Source organism: Ornithodoros turicata, chromosome 10 (genome assembly GCF_037126465.1).
Source record: "Ornithodoros turicata isolate Travis chromosome 10, ASM3712646v1, whole genome shotgun sequence".
Lineage (NCBI taxonomy): Eukaryota > Metazoa > Arthropoda > Arachnida > Ixodida > Argasidae > Ornithodoros > Ornithodoros turicata.
The window spans coordinates 17,553,575-17,574,230 of NC_088210.1; the positions used below are offsets into that span (position 1 = coordinate 17,553,575).

At 45.6% G+C, this 20,656-nt stretch overlaps 2 protein-coding genes across 2 annotated transcripts in view; both read left to right on the plus strand.

Annotated features, from left to right (window-relative positions):
• The window catches only part of LOC135370742 (alpha-mannosidase 2-like), a 28,096-nt gene extending 12,524 nt beyond the window's left edge, over positions 1-15,572 (plus strand). Inside the window, exons 2-3 of the mRNA XM_064604563.1 lie at positions 8,325-8,497; positions 10,732-15,572. Of these exons, the coding sequence (XP_064460633.1) occupies positions 8,325-8,497; positions 10,732-13,504 (2,946 nt within the window). The 3' untranslated portion in view covers positions 13,505-15,572. The remainder of the gene's footprint in view (positions 1-8,324; positions 8,498-10,731) is intronic.
• Positions 15,573-17,238: 1,666 nt separating this feature from the next.
• Positions 17,239-20,656, plus strand: part of LOC135370743 (intermembrane lipid transfer protein VPS13D-like) — a 53,206-nt gene continuing 49,788 nt past the window's right edge. The window contains exons 1-6 of the mRNA XM_064604564.1: positions 17,239-17,409; positions 17,958-18,061; positions 19,072-19,149; positions 19,244-19,356; positions 20,370-20,447; positions 20,509-20,613. Coding sequence (XP_064460634.1) covers positions 17,965-18,061; positions 19,072-19,149; positions 19,244-19,356; positions 20,370-20,447; positions 20,509-20,613 — 471 coding nt within the window. The 5' untranslated portion in view covers positions 17,239-17,409; positions 17,958-17,964. The remainder of the gene's footprint in view (positions 17,410-17,957; positions 18,062-19,071; positions 19,150-19,243; positions 19,357-20,369; positions 20,448-20,508; positions 20,614-20,656) is intronic.

A 20,656-nucleotide genomic window follows, 5' to 3' on the forward strand; every position in this document is an offset into this window, starting at 1 on the left:
CGCCATATATGCAGCAGATCGAAGATAAGACCTCGCCAACAACCACAGCTACCCACCTCATACACTACGACAATTTGTTCCTGCGCAGGGAAGAGGTAAAATTTGGAGAAACCGCGTCACAAAGTGTCTGTCCAATCACAAGGGGTTATTCGTAGACTGGTTCGGATCCACAGAAGAAACTACGCGCGCCTCACCTTGAATTGTTATCTCCTTATTTGTGACAGGGACCAAAGAGGTCGCTCCACGGGCAATAGGGGAGAGAGGGAAACTGGAGAGCTGCGCAGACAGCTGACCTACTTGCCAAGCGTATTCACGTCGTCTGCTCTACGGTGCACGAAAACGTTGCAACAACGGATATCGGAGGAGGTTCAGCAGTTTTCGTGAATTCGTGCAGCACTCCCGCGGCACTTTTCCCAATCGGATGGTGTGCCAATCCCAGGGTGCTGCGCGCGCGCAGGCAGCACCGAGTTTCTTGAAATACGCTATTCAATCGTCCGTTCTACAGCGCACGTAACTTCAAAGCATTTTTTAAGTTCAAAACGAAGGACAGTAGCTTCATACGGTTCTATAGTTAGACTCTGTAATTTCACTATAGACTGGAGGCGCCGTGGCTTCCTTTCGTTAGGAAATCATATAAGCCGGAAGGAATATACCCCTGCCATGTGGGCACGAGAATGACATTAAGTTCGTAGTGGGTTAAGTTGTAATGTCATTCGTGCGGTGCTACACCCGACAGTTTTAATGGCATTTACCTTAATGACATTTTCACCTTACTGAGTTCACCACAACACATTCGTCCATGAGATGCCTGCTCTCGCTGCCATTGTTAGCGCACAGCAACAATTTTCGTTTGCATAAAATCACTATTTACTGCAAAACACAATCTTTCTTAAACATCTTTTGACGAAAAAAGTCCCAAGTTGTTAGATTTTCATCGACAGCAGCAAAATAATTTGAGGTGCCGCCATCATATTTTTTTTCCTTTTTTTTCTTGGATTCGGCACCGGTATAGGCAAATACGTCAACGGACCATGTTTTCAGATACATGAGAACTGCTCCACATGGTTACTGCTCCACGATGTTATTATATTTCAGTATATTACATGCATTTTCAACATGTTTAACTAGGTCTATTTTTTTTTAAAGAACGAAAACTTATATTTTACTTAGTGAGTGGACCGCGTCGACATCGAGCTTCGTAAATAATGTCACTCGAGACCCGAATGCCATAGACGATAATGTCATGTTTTCGTGCCTAGTGGCTGGCAAAAGCAGCTTCGTGGGTTCCTAAGGAGAGGAACGGAACCCAAGCAGCACAATGTACTGAAAGTCGAGTGCAATAGGGGTGGACGGTATGTGTCTTACCAGTTTTCTTTAGTTTCAGGAGTCTGTTCAAGGTCTTCCACCTACCCGTCCAACCCTATTGCATTCGACTTTCAGTACATTGTGCTGCTTGGGAAGTGGCGGAAGGAAGGAAGGAAAGCCGCTTGTAAAAGTTCGGGCCTTATCGCCTCTTATCGTCGACGCTGAGACCGTTCAGGAATGCACATGGTTCACACTGCACTGGATCACTTCGAACTTGTTATCCCCTTATTTGAAGCCCGACCAATGAGAGCACGACGTTAACAAGCAGGCAAAGGAGGAAGCTAGATGGGTGGCCTAGTCCATTGACCTGTTCGCATATCGTCTTCAGTGCCATATGGCACTGAAGACGATATGATAGATAAGATAAAACCCAATCAGTCGCATTCGTCTGGAAACGACCCATGGAACTAAAGTTACTGATAGTGACATCACGTGATGTCACTATCAGTAACTTTCGTTTCTTTCTCGTTTCTGTGTTTGTCTGCTGAACAATCAGTTCCATGGGTCGTTTCCAGACGAATGTGACTGATTGGGTTTCATCTGATCTCGAAGCAACCCTCAGCAACACTTATCTCTGTGGTGCAGTGCTGGACAAAAGTTTACGGAACACGATCCGGCGCATTCCTTCCTCGGAGTGACACGCCAGCAGCGAATGGGATCGTACGGACTTGTAGACCTCTCACCTGTTTGCAAGTCCGCACAGTACCATTCTCTGCAGGAGCGTCACTCTGAGGAAGCAAGCGTGTTCCGCAAACTTTTGTCCAGCACTGTAAACCTTTTTTGACATCCGCCAAAGTACGACAGCCTGCCCTTACGTCATGAAACCTGGTGTGAACGTGCCCCTCGTTATCACTTAGTTCACAAGGTTCGGTTATTGTGAAAGATGGAAGTCACTGAAAAGGTTAGCCAGCTGTAGCTAACCCTTTCCCCAGTGACTTCCATCTCTCATCATTAATTTCTTAGGCACTCGAGGCCTTGTATGTATTTGTCCTTCTATATGTGTTAGAGCCTCAGAACATCAATTGTCTCATGTTCGGTTATGGTGCCCGGTTGAACGTAATTTCATCCGTGACATTCACAGCTAGTTGGCAGTCGAATGCAGTTCTCCAATATATCTCAAATCAGTGGACGTCTCTGGAACGTCGCGATGTTCGCAATCTGTTGCGTATGTGTCAGTAATAATTCCCTGTCGAGAGCGACGCGATTACGATATGTGACAGCTGTGTGCCCATTATTCCTGCGCGCGCAGGTGCGAAGGTTGACGTAATGCCGTGGCGGGGCCACAAAACCCTTTCTCTATAGCACCTGTGCATATACGTCTGGCGATATTTGTACATCGATGCAAGAGATCGCGAAATGTCTCGAGACGTCCATGAAGGTCAACGACAGTGAACATTCCGCGCTTGCGCGTTCCGGTTAAAATGATCCCAGAAAAATACGGTCTCTGGTTGCGTGGGCGGAAATAATGGTCCCGCGGGGTTCCGTGTGCCCAAAAATACAGGAGCGTCGTTGTGGACAGCTGATGACACGGATCATAGCCGATCAGGTGCTATCATTCGATTTGTTGAAATTGGAGACATGCTTTTTTAATGAACATGAACGTTAATGAACAATAAAAGCTGCACGCCATTCAGTGATGAACATAAGAGCGGTTACATTCGCTACCCCGCTTGTGTTGTGCGGGTTGCGCCTGTTCTTTCTGTTCCACTATCTCTCTCTCCCTCTCTTTATTTCTCTTTTATTTTGCGGAGTATAGACAACGCGACCACAACGGGACGCTAAGTATTCTCAGACGTCCTGCTACCTTCTGCATATTTCTGGCAGATAGGTTGCAGAAATGGTATACGCGTTCTTTCATAAGAAAAAAAGTACACGTATTACAGAGCACTGAGCAAAACGGCTCGTTACCTTCTGTGTTCGTACCAATGAAATAAAACGCATATGAACGCTTTAAACTGAGCTCACTATCCTCACCCAAGCATCACAACATCTTGGCCCAATATTGAACCAATATTGGCAATACTGGCCCAATATTGGTCCAATCTTGGTCCAGCATTTGGCCGATATTGGCAATATTGGTCCAGTCCTGGTCCAGTATTGGGCCGACATTGGCAATATTGGTCCAATATTGGTCCAGGATGTTGTGCTGCTTGGGCCGGCTGCGACTTCACGCTCGCTGTACGTGGGTGTCGTCGAATGTAGGTAGTCGGGCATAGGTCCCAACTCGACGTGGATGCTAGTATTTTCCTCCTGCTGGTCAGACAAAGATTTTGCAGTTGTTGTCTCATAGTTTCTATGTCGATGAACCGTGTCTTCAGGAGAAGCGGTTGTAAGGGCGATGAAACAGTGAATGAGTGGATGTACAGCTTTTATTGTCCATAAACATAAGAAAAAGAAAAGACGCGGGGGACAACCGTAAAACCTGTGTCTGGCCAACAGTAGAAAAATACTAGCATCGAGCGAACGATATCGCTAGCGAACTATATCGATATCTATATGTAGCGAATGATATCGCTTTTATGTTATACTCGTTGAATGGCGTGCAGATTTCATTCTCCATTAACACACGAAAAAAAAAAAAAAGAAAGAAATATGTCTCCCAATTTCAACAAATCGGGAAAGCGAATGATAACACTCGATCGGTTGTGATGCGTTTCATCGCTACACGCAACTACGCCCCTGTACTTTTTGCCACGCAGGTGCCTATATATATGCGGGACCATATTTTTCCGCCGACAACCAGGGACCATTTTTTCCCTACACCCCGCGCTTGCTGCAACCTTTGTGCACGTAGATATGGTGAAATTTGAGAGATGATGAGTCTTACGGACCAGCAGCGTAGCTAGAAAAATCTTTTGGGAGGGATACTATGGGAACTTTACGTGGGGAGGAGGATTTCACCCCGTTTACCCTTTCCCAAATGCACATCAAGGGCACGAGTTCGCGGGGTTTGGACCCCCACTCCCCTGACTACATCACTCGCTCGGACTAACAAAGCCTCGTATCTTCAGAGACCTGTACCGAAATAATGCCATTCCAGATCACGTGCCTCACACTGTATTATATCACAAAGTATTGTTTATTTACTAATTTATTTAACGGGATATTTCGAGGAACCCCCCCGGGTACGCGTAGGGTTTCCCTGTGTGACCGCGGAAATGTCAAGAAAGTTGATTTCTAGCTTCGAGAAGTACGGCAAGGTGAATGTAAACTGGTAGCGAAAGCCAGCATGGCTTCATGAGGCGCGAGCGAGCCTGAGTGTTGGTAGTAGAAGTACGACAATAAAAAAACAAAGGCATGCGCATTTTTTTATTACTCCGTGTTAGCGCCGCGAAGCAACTGGGGTTATGAGCGGCGTATACGCAGACAAATGGAGAGGGGACAGCAGGAAGGAGTGGGAGACAGGGGGGTTAGTGTGCATCCTGGGCCGACTTCAAGGGGAACTATGCCGACATTTGTCACATGCGCATGATTTGTGTATGCGCTAATAGTCTATTCATAATTTCAACCGGGGCAACGCCGTTTCGCAACCCATACGTGTTCGACTGAATCATGAACAGAACAAGCAGAGTACCCTTCCGTATACCCAGCTCCTTTGCGCACGTGCCATGTGTGCTTGTTTATCCGTGCATCGCCATATCCGTGCGTCCGTGCATCGTAATACGCAGTTAGTCACATGCCGGAGCCGTAGGCCAAGGTTAACGCGTACGAACAGACGAATGGAATATGTATATCCCTTGTTGCAGCATGCCCCGCGAAAAAAAAAGTTTTCGCCGTGGCGAGACCGGCTATGATGTCGGCTTGAGTGCCAGCAGGGTTCAGCTGTGCACCACCAATGTCACGTTTTCGCAACGAACTCGTTACGGCCACTCGTTAGAAAAATGCAAACGGATGATAACTATAAGTGCGTGAGAAATGGGTCATCAGGCGCACTCGTGCGGTCTATAGTTAACGTTAGCTTCCGGAGAGAGTTGGCTGCACCGTCGCAAAATTGTTTTCTTCGCCTTGCTTTCCTCCCGCGCTTTAAGGAAGTAACGTAATCAGCGCCAGCGTGTAGAACATGACGACAAACGACAAAGCCATTATTTTCATTCGCAGGGATCTGGAAAACTGCAGTAAGCTTGTCGAATTTGTTGATTGCAATTAATTCCCCGACTGTTACTGTAGGGAATGACATCATTTTGGCCCAAATATCGCGGGCGGGCGTGCCGAGAGAAGCGATTTTGTTGCTTCTGCTATAGACTCCCACGTATTGAAAACTTGACAAACTCTAATTCGCGACAAACCAGTGGATCGCCTCAGGCCTTCAAAAATATGTCATTCTCTAGATTAACTCGAGGGGAACACACCTGCACCCGTTTCGTGTAGAAATTTAGCTAGGTTTACGAGAACCCTGCGAACAAAAATTCCCCATAGACTTCTTCAGAAGTGAGCCCGCCTTCAGTCAACCTTCATAATAGCTGTGTGGTCATCACAATGCTCATCCTGCTTGGAGTGGTCAACACCTGTGATATCGGCATGCATTTCGAATTGCCACGTGTCATTAGAGAGTTTCAGTGCATCAAACGCAATCGCCTTTGCGCGCGTAAAGGATAGCGTTGGTGATTCTGCGCACGCGCAACACAAATAGAGAGCTTCGCGCAGTGCGCAGAACCACCACGCTATCTCTTACGTACGCAAAGACTATAGCGTACGGTGCACTAAAACTCACTATATTAAACCAACGGCTTTGGCATGTCTGTTTCAGCTATTCGGAATACGACGCAAACAAAGTGCACGCGCGTGAACGCACCATGGCTAATTATGCACCGCTTATTATTCATACCGCTGCTGACATCATCTGTAACGTCGTTTGTTTACAGTCGTGGTAGTCCGCGCAACGGATGGATGACGCTGACGGTCTCTATCATGGCGCCCTTCTGAAGACGCAGGGGCAGATGGGTAGTTTCGCTATACCTGCCTTCTTCCTTTCTATACCTTGAGTATGGCGTCATAGAGCGCGCCGTAAACGCAGCCGTAAGCAACCTGCTTGTAGTGGTGTGCGTATACGAAGGACAGGGCTGTGACTTTCACTGTATATACACAGGAAGCATGCATGACTGCAATTCAATATCCCTTGCTTCCTCTGGTCTACATTGCACGGTTTGTATACAGTCACGCTACGGCTTATTCAATTCTCATTGGATGCTCTGATGAGGCCTCGCTACAGTGGTTTATAATCGTAAACACGGTGGTATGTTGGATTTTATTTTTGATTTTTTTTTTTCTTGGATGGGGGGGGGGGGTCATTATTAGAGCTACGTTGTAGCAGCTTTATGAATATCATCGCCGACATGTGTCTAAAGCTGATATAACAAAGACCACTCCTGTAGAGGGCGCGCAGGAAAGAAAGGTAAGGGGTGTTTTCCCACTAGATTTTCCACGTTTCGTCTCGGGAATTACAGACAGTTCTTAGGACAGCCGCACGTAGAAAGCTCCCGGGCCGATTGGAATAGTATGGAGGAGAACCGAATATGAGGCGATGGTGTGAGTTGTGTGAGTTGTTGCTGCACCCAGAATGTATTTTCCAGAAAAAAAAAACTGGAATAAAAACTGTCGGGCAAATGAAGAATTCTTTTAATATGCTCTGATAGAACATATTGCCGTATTATGTCACGTGTAACCAAATCTTGTGAGCTGTGGGGTTCGCTTCGCTACGTGAATACAGGATTGAGAACGATAATCTACAGGACAGTGGAATGAGTGCTTGGATAGGTGCTGACTACCGCAAGATACATCTAGGCAGCCACCTAGAAAAAGCGCTCAGGGACGCGTGCCGTTAGCAGATATGCGCGCGCGGAGCAGCCGTTTGCTTTCATTGGCCACCGGAAATTCATTCGTCTGCTAGCTGCGCTTCGGCCGCGCCGTGTCAACACCATCTAGATAGAGAAAGCCTGCTCACTCGTCGATGTGACGTAACAACTAATAGTCAGCCAATCGGGATCGTGTTTTCAACGGCGGCGTCCAATCACGAACGTGCTTTCACCGGTCGTGGCCATGAAGACGAACCGCTGTCGTCTGCGAGTGGTGAATGTAAGCTGCAATCATTTGCGGGTTCTTGAATTCGCCGAACGGCGAATTGCAGTAGCAGACGAGTTCTGACTATATATGTCCACGTAGCGAAGGAGGGAGAGGAGGCAATAAGCCATGCCTTCTATATTATTTAGGTGGCGTTGACCGTGTGCACCCCGAGTCACCTGACTGGCTCTTCCATCGGGACTGCAAACGTCACGAAGTGATGGCAGCATCCCTTGTTCACTTACATGCTATTTGAAGGAGTTGAGGGTTCCTATAGATGGCGTGCAGATCAGATGCCTCTCCCTCGCGCTACGGATTAGGTGTGATCGCCGTTCCTTCGCAGGAGCTCATGTTATTCGTTACGCAACGCGCCCTAGTCAAAAACAAACAAGAAAATATTTGGGGACATTTTACTGCTCCTTTAAGTTGTGTCCAACCCTGACGTATGCACAGACGCTCTACTCGAAATTTAATTTGGCAAATCCCTGCAGCTTTTGAGACGAACGTGAAAGTTGAACCATGTGCTCACATCATCTGGTTTCTGCTGTGGTGTGACTAAAGCATATTTGCCGACATACTTTTGGTGTTGAATAAAGCTAACTAAGGACTGTTTTGAGAATCGCTAAAACGTTTAACAGCTAAGACCGACATAGGCGACAAATTATTTCTCGAATCTCTGGCTCTGATGCTTCGCTTAGCAGAAACCGCAGGCTGCTGAGGGCGAGTTCAATGGAGATAGACAGCTGTCAAGAACATTCAGTTGTAAATTTCAAAGGCTGTGAACTTTCGTATTGTGATCTTAAGCAGCATAAGGAATCGTGGAAGCAGTGGCTTAATTTTGCTTGCTATATACCTGTGCTTGCTTGCCTCTGATATTTATCATCTGCGTACATTGCTTCCAGGTGATTGTGGTTCCACATTCGCACAATGACCCCGGTTGGCTTAAGACTTTTGAGGGCTACTTCCTGAGCAGTACAGCACATGTCCTGAACAACATGGTGGACTTCCTGCACAAACATCGAGACTTTTCCTTCATTTGGGCCGAGGTCTGCTTCTTCTCTCGATGGTGGAGAAGGTACAGTGGCCTTTAATTAATAGAATCACTAAAAAATGAATAACCCTAATTATAACTTATAATGTAATGTGTATGCACACATTTATTGCGTTGTGTATGCCAACCAGTGCAACTGCAGTGCGCTTTTGCTATACAGCAAATATTTCACATATATACGGAAATGGAATACGCAGTTGTGCTTTTTTGCCTTGCCTTGCGGTCGAATGCGTACGGTTCACATGTAAATTTTACATAGTAGCCGTGAAAAAAAAAGTTCCCTATTTCATTGTTGTAATCGTGTCATCAGCTAACTTAAACTCCGCACTGTTATTCCTCAAGATGATGCATTGGCTCAGCCATTCAAAATGTGTATTTCTCTTTTGCAACTTGCAAAGGACATGGTGCATGTGCACAGCACTATCAAATGTGTGTGATGCTTGAAGTATTGATTATAATTACCTTGGAGTATAAACAACACTAAAATCTATATACAGTATGTGTTCATTTTTATCCGTTGCAGACTTTTTTCTAAATTAAAAAGCTACGAAAATTCTACGCAGATGCCACTTTTCAGTAGGGTTATGGGCTCTACAGCTAGGCGGACACCCAGTCGGGAGGCGTATGCATTACTGGACGACTAATTACTTAAAGTTCATTAGTTAACTTATTAACGAGACGTTGTTGAGGAAATGTGCCATAGCAGAATTGGAGCCAGCCATTAAAAATATATATATAAAAAACGAGCACGTAGCTTGAGATATAAATCGGTAAAATTGTGCTTTGCAAATGAGCCGAAACCGAAACCAAAACCACACACTTCAGCGCAAAAAGTGCGACGGGTGTTCGCGTCGGACGGCCACGTGTTTTGTAGCGATGGAGCTGATTGGAGTAGGCGCAGTTCTAATGGCCAGACAGACCGTTTTCCGGCACAGATAAGCCGGAGGTCATGTCGTTTCTGTGCTCGAGAACTGCGCAGTTCTGGTTTGCATATCAAAATGTGGCAGTTTATATTATGCGAAATTATAAATGCAAAATTATGCAGCTAGGCGGACATCGTGTGGGAAAGCAGATGTAACTAACTACAGCATGAGTAATTTCATAAAATTCACTAATTAACGTATTACTGTAGACAATCATTATTTGAATCAACTGTCTCTTCAGAAAACCCTGAAATGAGCACGTATTTTGACATATAAATGACATGTAAATTTTGATATGCAAATGAGCCGCAACCAGAACTACGCACTTCTTGAGCAGAGAAACGACATGGCCTTCGTCTTATCTGTGCCGGAAAGCGGCCTATTTAGCCATCAGATCATCTCCTGCTCCAATCAGCTCCATCGCTACAAAACACGTGGCCCTCTGGCGCAAATACGCGTCGCTCCTTTTGCGCTCGAAAAGTGCGTTGTTTCGGTTTCGGTTCATTTGCACATAGCAAAATTTTGCGGGTTTGATGATTTTGATATCAAAGTATGTGCTCGTTTTAGGATATTTAGAAAAGAGCGCGGGTTTAAATAATGATGGGATCCAATTCTGCTAAGGTCACATTTCCCCGAAAGTATCTAACTAATATCATGAAATTAAAGCGCTAAAACCAGACGAAGACACACACAAATAGCGTACTGACAACAACTTTATTACTTACATGGGACACGCAGTCGCATATTAAGCGTGTCCCATGTGAATAACAAAGTTGTTGTTAGGGCGCTATTTGTGTGTCTTCGTCTCCATCTGGTTCAATCAATTTCATGATGTCCTACGAACAGGCCCAGTTCGACGTTCTACAATCTAATTAATAAGTTAATTAATGAATTTTAGGTAATTAGTTGTCTAGTAGTTATGTATACACTTTCTGACAGGGTGTACGACTGGCTGCATAACGCACCTGTGAAAACCGCATCTCTCATAGTTTTATTAGAAACACCTTGAAACAGCAGTGATTAAAAGGAAGGTAGGGGCAGACCCATGTTCTTCCTTGGGAGGGTACGTATTATCTTGGAACATAAAAAAACGTTAAGAAAAATCCAGTTTGAAAAAAAAAAAAAACATTCTCTGTTTCGTGGATGGCCTGTCATTGTCCTGAAATGCCATCATCTATAGTGTAGATTCTATACCATCAGTTGTTGTTGTTCTTGTTGTATCTATAGTGTACACTCCATACCGTTCTGCCATGCTTTTGCTGTTAAGACACATCGTTCTTTATGCTGCCAGATATATTTTTCAACGACAATCTTTTTTTTCCACCGTTTCCGCAGCCTTCAGAACCGCCCGCACCTGCGTGAAGCAGTTCGTGAGCTGGTGACCCGAGGCCAGTTGGAGATGGTCACCGGAGGGTGGGTGATGACCGACGAAGCCGTGGTCCACTACTACGCGATGCTGGATCAGCTGATAGAGGGCCACCAGTGGTTGCACGCAAACTTGGGCATCTCTCCCCGCAGTGGCTGGTCCATCGACCCCTTCGGTCACGGCTCGACCGTCCCCTACCTCCTTCACGCTTCGGGCATCCGCAACACCTTCATCCAGCGCACCCACTATGCCTGGAAGCGTTACCTGGCTGCGAGACAGCAACTCGAGTTCCTCTGGCAGACGCCTTTCCTCACGCCCACGCTGGGTTCCACGGACATCCTTTGCCACATGTCTCCCTTTGAACTGTACAGCATTAAGCACACGTGCGGCCCGGACAAGGACGTCTGCCTCAAGTTTGACTTCAGGCGCATCGCGGGGGAGTTCTCCGAGAGCCGGTCTATGCTGGTCACCGAGCACAACGTGGACACGTTGGCCGAGCTGCTCCTGGGACAGTACGGACGAATCGGATCACTCTTTCCGCACAACGTGGCCTTCGTGCCGCTGGGCGACGACTTCAGGTACGACCACGACGTGGAGTGGATGCAGCAGTACGAGAACTACAAGAAGCTCTTTGACCACATCAATTCCAACGAGATCTTTCACGCCCACATTCGCTTCGGAACGTTGAACGATTACTTCCAGATCGTTCACAAACGGATGGAGAAGCTGGAGTTCCCGAGCCTGACGGGAGACTTTCACGCGTACGGAGACGTCTACGGAGACGGCAAACCCTCGTACTGGACGGGGTACTACACGACCAGGCCCTACATGAAACACTTCGCGAGGGAGCTGGAACACTGGTTGAGGGCGGCCGAAATTATTTACAGCGTTGCCAGGCCCTACCTGGCTCAGGCCGGCATGCCGGAGCTGGCAGCTCGCATGGATGCCGACTACGTCTTCCTGGTTCAAGCGAGGGACAGTCTGGGACTGTTCCAGCACCACGACGCCATTACGGGCACGTCTAAAGAAAACGTCATGTCGGATTACGGCTCGAGGATGTACCACGGAATGAAGGAAGCGATGGGGGTCGTCGCACACTCTGCTCAGCTGCTGATGCTCCAAGAGGAGGCGGCGCCCGACAAGAACTATCGCCTTCCGCACCCGACCTCCTACTTATTTCCGGACCTGCACAGGATGTCGTACGACGTCCTGCCGGTGAAGACCACCCTGACGGTGCCCGGCAGATTCGGGCGGAAGATCGTCCTGTACAATTCGCACGCGCAGCCCAGGAGCGAAGTCGTCCGGGTTCACGTGCAGAAGCCGATATCGAAGATCTTGGACCCCGCGGAGAGCGAAGTGCCGTTCCAGATCAACCCCGTCTGGAACGATGCAGCCCAGATGTCGAGCGATCGTTTCGAAGTGCTGTTTGTGGCCGACATGTCGCCCGTGTCGCTCAGCACGTACACCTTGCTGTCGGAACCTCGACCCGGTGGCACGGCATACAGAAAGACGCAGGTGGCCCTCTTCGTGTCGGACGCCTGGGAAAATTCTGACGTCGACAGCATCTTCAGCTTCGAGGGACCGGCCACTGAATCGATTCAGCTGAGCACGCCTTACTTGACCGCTACGTTCTCGCATCTGACCGGCCTGCTGACGTCCGTTAAGCTCCATGAGAGTGGTGTGCACAACAACATAAACCTTTCGTACAGGGCCTACCAGTCGCTGGAGTTCCACAGCGGTGCCTACCTCTTCCAGCCGGACCTGAACAAGCCATTCGTCAACGTTACGGGCCGCTTTCCAATCATCCGCGTCATCAGGGGCCCGATCATGTCCGAGGTCATCGTCACTTACCCAGGTGCGGTGATCCACACTTGCCGTGTGTACCACCTGGAGGGCCCATTGGGCGGCGGGATTGAGATGAGCACCGTGTTTGACCTCTCGAGCACCGTTGATTTCAACATTGAGCTGTTCATGAAGCTGGACACGGACATCGACAACAAGAAAACGTTCTACACGGATTCCGCTGGCTTTCAGATGATGCGTCGGCACACCAATGTCGACCTTCCCATCCAAGCCAACTATTATCCGATAACATCTGCCGTCTACATGGAGGACACGACGTCTAGGTTGACGTTGCTCGTCTCCCATGCCCACGGGACAGCCAGCATCCAGCCTGGAAGCATAGAAGTGATGCTAGACAGGAAGGTGCGCTACGACGACAGCCGCGGTCTCGGAGAGGGCGTCACGGATGTTCGCAGAACCGTCGCTAATTTCTGGTTGCTGCTCGAAGAACAACGGAACACGGAGAGCGAAGACATCCCGAATTTATCTTTTCTCGCGCACACCCTGTCGACGTACTTGAACTACCCTGCGGTTATTCTAGCAACGGAAGGCAACCAGAACAGAGCTCTCTACCCAAAGATGACCTTCCTCAACGGCTCCTATCCATGCGAGACGTTTATGTTGAACCTGAAGACTACGCCCATAGCTGGCAATTTTGATCAGGCATCTCAGAGCAGTCTGCTGATTTTGCATCAGAAAGGATCCTCGTGCCAGGTTCGACACCTTGTGCCACACTCTTGCCAACAGACTGAGCTGTCAGACTTCACACATCTGAAGGTGCACTCCATACATAGGACTATGCTAACAGGTACTAGGAATTTGGAAAAAGTGTCTCAAATTAGTGAAGTTAATGTGCCTCCCATGGAGATTGCGACACTGAACGTTACATTTGGAGCTTAAACACGTCAACCGTTGCATTTTGTAGCAGCATCTCGGAACCCTGTGGGCAACAATGTCAGGAATGATGAGAGTATCCGTTCTAATGCTGGGGCTTGCATTTGGTACGGGACTGTGGCCTACAACTTCAAAAGTGTTAGTTATAACTTATAAGTAATAATAAATTTCAGGTGTGTCTCGTGCTATATATGGTTGTTGCTAGGCCATTTCAAAAAATTTTATGGTTACCATAGATCAATGTTGCTCTTGCTTTTTGTCGTGTACGTAGGAGTGGAACAGAAACCAAATACAAAATGTGATGCTTGTTTTTTCTTTTATTTTTTCCCTTTTTTCTTCCTTTTTGTGTGTATCCATCTAGTCCACATCATGCGCAACTCTTGACTGCAAATGTCCACCTTGGAAATTCGCGTATTGTCCTTCATGTAAATACAACATGAAGACTGTTATCACTGTCGAGACACTGTCTTTTGACGTGTACGCCATTTCATATGCTCAGCAGCATTATGGCTGAAGTGTCAAAGTAACTAATGGTAGTGCATATTAGGAGCTTAAACATGTCTCGTTAAATTTTTACTGATGGTCATCTTGGCATGACAGTAGCTTCCTTGAAGTTGCAATAAACATAGGTCCATTCCCTTGCTAGAGATGGGTAGTGCTAGTAATATCAGCTCAGCTCTGTATCAGAGACTGTACATACAAACGCATATATGACAGAGTCTCACGTTTTATTTTTTTGCGGCACTTTATTTCGGAGAAGCGCTACACTCTTTTCGTTGTCACCTTGTATATTTCTGATAATGGATAAGAAATATTTATATTTTTCAAGAATATTTGTATTAAATATCTGACCAGCCAATGTAGAACCAGAGTGCAAGAATAGCTTTCTGAGAATCAGAGTTCTTCCAACATTGTGCACTGTGACAGGTCTAATTAACTAAATTGAAACTGATTTAGTTCTATTCCTCCAAATTCTGGACAAGGCATTTTCATAATACGAAGTGGTAACATTTAAATACAAAATTTATATTGCTGGTAATATCCGCATTATCTACGACATACTGAAACTTAAAGAAAAAAACATCCTTCAAATCTACATGAGCGTACCTGCTGTGCAAATATATAAAAAATAATAGTACTGACAGCGTCTCGTGCTGCTCTTTCATAGAGCACTTTCAAAACTACTGAGGACAGCACTGAGGAATTTCCTCAACATTCATGCAGGCTGGCCCAGATTTGTCATATTTCTATGTATGTAGAGATATATTTTGAGTAACGTTAAACTGAACACTCAATGCCTCACTGTGGTGAGTCTGGTATGCTGCGTGAATGAAATGCTCTTGAGATAAGCCATTATCCCCCAGGTTCTGCAAAGGGAAAAAAAAAAGTGTCAGCTGGTAGAATAGATATTATATATTACGTTTGTTTCTGTAGAGTTCCCGAGAGATATAATATATTAATCAGTGTGCATACGCTGTTTCTACTACTCAGATAAGAGAGTGATACTAGATGCTGCGACATCATCTTTGGCAATACGTTCATTCGTCATTATAAAGGTGCTCCACCAACCAAAGTGACAGTAACAGTGCAATTATCATTAGTGACCCAACATATATGTGCGATGTTTAATGTGTGGATGTAATTTATTTGGTGCTTGGCATATCTTCTGTGGATTACATCTGGCTATATCCTTGCGTGGTATTTAAATGGGAACTTTACCATCTCTGTTCCTTCATTCATATTTACGGTTACGACAACACTTTGTCATTCATGTTCAATGTTTCATATTTGACTTTGCACCGAACTGTGTTGATTTGTAGTGACTTGAAAGATCACCTAAAACAGTTGTCAATGCACACACCCACTCTCAACAACATAGGGTGTGGGGCTGTAGAAATGTCACTTATGTGTGTCTACATGTTGTTCTTGCCTGAATTTGAGTCATTATATACATGCACTATTCCTTTTCCACCTTCTCTTGCTAAAGTGGTCGACTTTTAACGTCTGTTAAAAGACGAAGTAATTAGGACACACGTCGCATCAATAAACTGGCTGAGTGCTATGAAAACTTCAAGAGTGATGCTGTCAGTTCTTGTAGAATGAGCAGTGAATACCTGCATGCATAGCCTGGAGAAGAAACACACCTCACAGCAGCACACAGGGAATTGCTGGGTAAAATAAGATAAGGATAATAGAGTATGGTTCCCTTCGGTGACCAGGTTGGAAGCCGAAGGTGAAACGGTAGACTACATATAGGGAGTGACTTTTTCGGGTTAAACCCGATTTCGCCTGGGTATTCCCCCCCGAACTGACCTCCGACCAATTCGGGTTAAACCCGATTTCTCCCCGAATTCCAGTCGCTATGAAATCCTCAAGTGACGTTTCCACTGAGGACAAACAAAGGTCGTCACGTGTAACACATGTAAGAATGGGTCGTTGTGTTCCCAGCAACACACCCATGTGTGTCAACACTGTCTATGCCTTCGGGGATTACCACTGGAAGATCACGATCCCGAAGAAAAAAAAAAAAGAAGAGATTAGGACTTAATAGACAAGAGGAGAAACAAAAACACCCGATTACACCCGAAGGCACAATGATCGCCCACTTTCTCCCCGAATTACGGATTTGAAAATAGCGCCCGATTTTTACTCCCGAATCTGAGAAAGGCATTTAACCCGAAAAAGTCACTCCCTAACTATATAGGATTGGACTTGTGTGTGCATTGCCTGGAGAAGAGAAATTTAACAGCGACTCATAGCACACAGGCACACAAGGTGTTGTCGAGCAGAAGTGGTATTGTTGGGCAAGGCTTTTAGGACATATGGTGCGTAAGAAGGTAAGGAAGCGAAAGTAGGAAGTATGGACCTCGACACACAGCTTGAGGAAAAAAACGGGGACTATCCTTCCTGCAGAAAGGCCATTGTGCGTCTTTTGCAGTGCTGCACGTAGTCGTATAAATTCGATGACCATGGAAGTTATGGCCAACAAGCAGCCTTGTGAGCATTACGTGCCACAAGATTTCGCTTCTCTGCGATGTACCAGCAGTGTGGCTGAGTGGGTACAGTACCCGCGTGCTGGTATCTCTAACGACTGAGAGGAGGTGTGTTTGCATCATACTGTCTGCTGTGCTGTCCGAGATTTTCCGCGAGGTTCACCGGCAGGCTATCCAGATCAATGTTGGCACGTTTCCCCCCGAAATCAGCCTACTAACGCCCCTGTCTGCCCCACAACCCTGTCTCCTTCCTTCTGTACTTTTACCCCTTTAACATCTGTGCACCCTTTTATCGACACAGTTGCTTCGTGGTGTAGTCTTTGTGGCTACAATTGCACTTGTCGACACAGACGAGTTCGGCTTCGCATAGTGATGGCTTTGACAGCATTCTCCACATCACCACCAGCAATGGGGTAGAGTATCCCCTCTGACGATGAAACTCCCCATTCATCATCATAAAATAAAGTTGTTGTTGACAGCAGTCCTTTTGCTGACACGATGAAAGATAAAAGCTCTAAAAGCCAAAAGGCAAAAGGACTTCAAGTGTCGCTTCCTTCTTTCCCCAGGCTGCCCTTCCTCGCCATCCTCAAGTACTTTTCACAAAAGTCTATAATATTGCCGTAGAAACCGCTACTACTAAAAATGAAAGGGAAAAGCACGTCTCAAGCGTCTCCCACCGTCTTGTATCTCATGGTCCGTCCGTCGTGGTGGGTGGTGGCGCTGGTGGCATGCGCGTGGCGCTCGCGTCGCAGAACATAAGTGTCATGGCGGTTCAGGTGAAATTTGCGTGGTTTCGCAACGCGTAGTTATCTTAATTTGTTCATACCAGCTACATTGCATGCATCCAATGTCTGACACGAAAAATATGCGATAAGACAACTACTATCCATGGTACTGAGGGTGGCACAACATTCGAAAGTACGTAGAATTGTAGAACAATTAAAAATGCCTCCTGCCCTACATCGAGCTCTCACATGGGTTTGGTGAGCGCGGAAAACCAGAACCACGGTAGAGCTATCCATGTTACTTCCCACAGTTCCGAGTTCTGAGTTTGGCACAATATTTGGAAGTATGTAGAGCAATTAAAAATGTCTCCTACCTTACTGCGACTACATGAATGCGCTGGAGAACGCGCAACATTAGTGCTGCCAATAGCGAAACGAAACGAAACCGAAAAAAAGCATATCTCCTTATTCTAAGCTGTTATTCTTTATGACACAGACGACTTGCTTTCAATTGCATGTGTGAATTCATGTCTTTTTTGTAATGCCTCTTTGAAGAGGTGCAAAGGGCAGATTCAAAATACAATATAAGGATAAATACTCGGGAGCCGTATGAAGAGCCGCACTTTAGGAACGACCCTGCTTCGAACGAGAGTCTTTATACGTGTGTAGTGACAGACATAAAAGGGTGTTGATGCTTCACCCGTGAATTCAGTTAGATTTCTGCAAATCTCTTCCTTGTAGGAAGGACATGCTAGAGGGTCTGGCAGCCTGGGTATTGAATACCTATGTCGGTGAATACGTCGAGAACCTCAACACTCACCAATTATCCATTGGTTTGCTCCGAGGTAAGTGCGACGTTTCGCATTAATTTTGTGAGTGTCTGCTAACTCATTAACTGTGGCTTGTAGTGTGATCCAGCAGCTGAGAAATGGTGTGTCAACTTTTGCTGGTATCATAATACGTCGAATAATAGTGGGTTGCCAAAGTAAAAGGGTTTAATTTCCACGTTGCAATTAGCAGTAAGTAATAAGCAAGTAGCGAACATAAGAAGCCTGAACCATGATTAAACACACGAAAAAGACTTGGAAGAAAAAGAAAGAAAGAACACATAATGTACATGTATAGCAGCTAGAAAACACTCCATTCCAAATCAGGTAACTGTCTGATTGTCTGATTTCTCAACACTGTAGAAGTGGCACATTATTTACTTCTGCTAGCAGCAGCAGAGGTCAACCAGATTCTAGAGGTTATTACTTCGTATAAATGGATCACGTTAATTGATTATCTCCATACCAACTCCACGTCTTCCAGATTTCTTCAAAGCTTCATTAGTTTCAGTATCATTGTTCGGCGTTTGCAAGTGCACGTTTAAGTGACGTCGAACATTATGTAGACTTGCTGACTTACGCTGCTTGAATGTTTCTTTTTGGCAGCCTGGGACGTCTCGGAATTTGTGAGAGGCGAGTCAATAGGCTGTGAGGCCCCCGAATGTATTGTTAATCTTTTTGTCTACCTGCTGTTTGTCCCCTCTTTCTTTAACATTAGCTCATGTTTTAGGAAGACACACAGCACAAGCCCGTAGCTAAGTGAGCTCTTAAAAAAATAACCCGCTGGGTGCAGGCAACAGGAATACACAGAGTTCAAAAGCTAGCTTTCTCCTATTATGTTTAATTAATTAATTAATTCTTTAAAATTAATTTAATATCTAAGCACTTTTCGGACGAAAAAGTTACCCAAGTAGTTTTTCGGTCGATGCTGAACATAGCGGTATCAGGTTCGTAAATGGGTTTCCTTATGTGACCGTCCCTCTAAAGGTTTTAAAGATTATTTTCACGAAACGAATGATTTTACGCAGGTCAAGTGGAGCTCGAGAACCTGCCGTTGAAGAAGGATGCGTTCCGCCAGCTGCTGCTGCCGTTTGAAATAAAAGCAGGTAGTGTATCGAAATGCCCATGTGGTACTCCACGTATATTTACACTTCAAGTGTGATTGGTGTGGACTGAGTTTTCTTTTATTGGCGTTTGTAGGCTTCATTGGAAAAATTAGCCTCACGATTCCTGTAACGAGGCTAAGGAGTGAACCATGGGTGATCAACGTGGAAAGGCTGTACGTCGTTGTGGGACCTGTTTCTTTGAATGAGGCAAGAGCTTTTTTTTAAGACACGATAAATATCGGTTAATAGCAAGTGCAGTTCACGAAAAAGCCAATCTTTGCCACAGCATATTGGAGTCTTCGTGGACTTACTTAATATTATTGATTCCTGCACGTTGAAGGAATTAAAGGGTTTGCGGCACTTTGATATATGTTGGTCATTATTTATTTATTTATTTATTTTTCCATTTATTCACACGGCATTACCCTCAGGGCCCCTTACGCACGGCATTACAGAGGGGGATGGGCATTGGTACATATGAAATATACAATAAGTAACAATATAATACAGTATGTAATACATAATATATAGGAATAATATAGGTCAACATGTACAATATAGAGGATGTTAGAATATGATGATAATAAGGCACAAATGCAATAAAATAAAATAAGAAAGGAGAGAGAGATTGAGGGAAAAAAAAAAGAGAGAAAAGAACAAATACCCCGATGTAAGCTAACAAACGAGGTAGTTAGTAACAGTTGTCCTGAACTTTGAGGCATCGGTACATGAACTACATTACATCAGGGACACATTGTACTGCGAGCAAGGCTATGATGGAAAAAATAATTATCTTCCTACGTCCTGAAAAATTGGTTAATTTTGAGGACTCAATATTTTGCTATTGTGTTGTGCTGGTTGTTGAGCGACTATTTCGTGGGATTTTAATTTAGCCACGCATGTTGTGTGTGGCTGTTCCATGGAGCTTACCTGCATCAGAAGTTGGATGTCTATGGCTTCGCCGGCATATTGGAATTTATCGGTCCTACGCCCGTGGAGGATCAAACTTTTCTGTGATGAACTTTGCCTTAACTATAAACCACGCACTGCCGAGTTGAGAACGAGGGATAAATTGGACAAAAAAGCGAGAGACATGGAACATGACACGACAAATTTCTTTGACACAACAAAGGTTTATTTGCGCAGCCCCTTTAGGTGTCCTTGTCCTCCTCGGTGTTGTATTCTTAGCCTAACCCGAATTTTTTGCACGTTTGCTCTAGTACGATGAGGATCACGAAGAGCAAGTGCTTCAGAATGCCAAGCTCTCCAAGCTGGATGCTATGGAGGCCAAGTGGAAGGTTAGGCGTTCAAGGTAAATCTTCCGGGGAAACCTCTAATCTGTTAAAAACCTCTCCGCAGGCGGACAACGAATCCAAACAGGAGCCTTCCTATTATGCATACTCGTATGCCTCCTGGCTAACGTACGGCACATCTGTGATGACGAACATCGTTAAAAACCTACAGGTACAGTACGCGTAATGTTAAGTCACTTTTGGCACGTGCATGT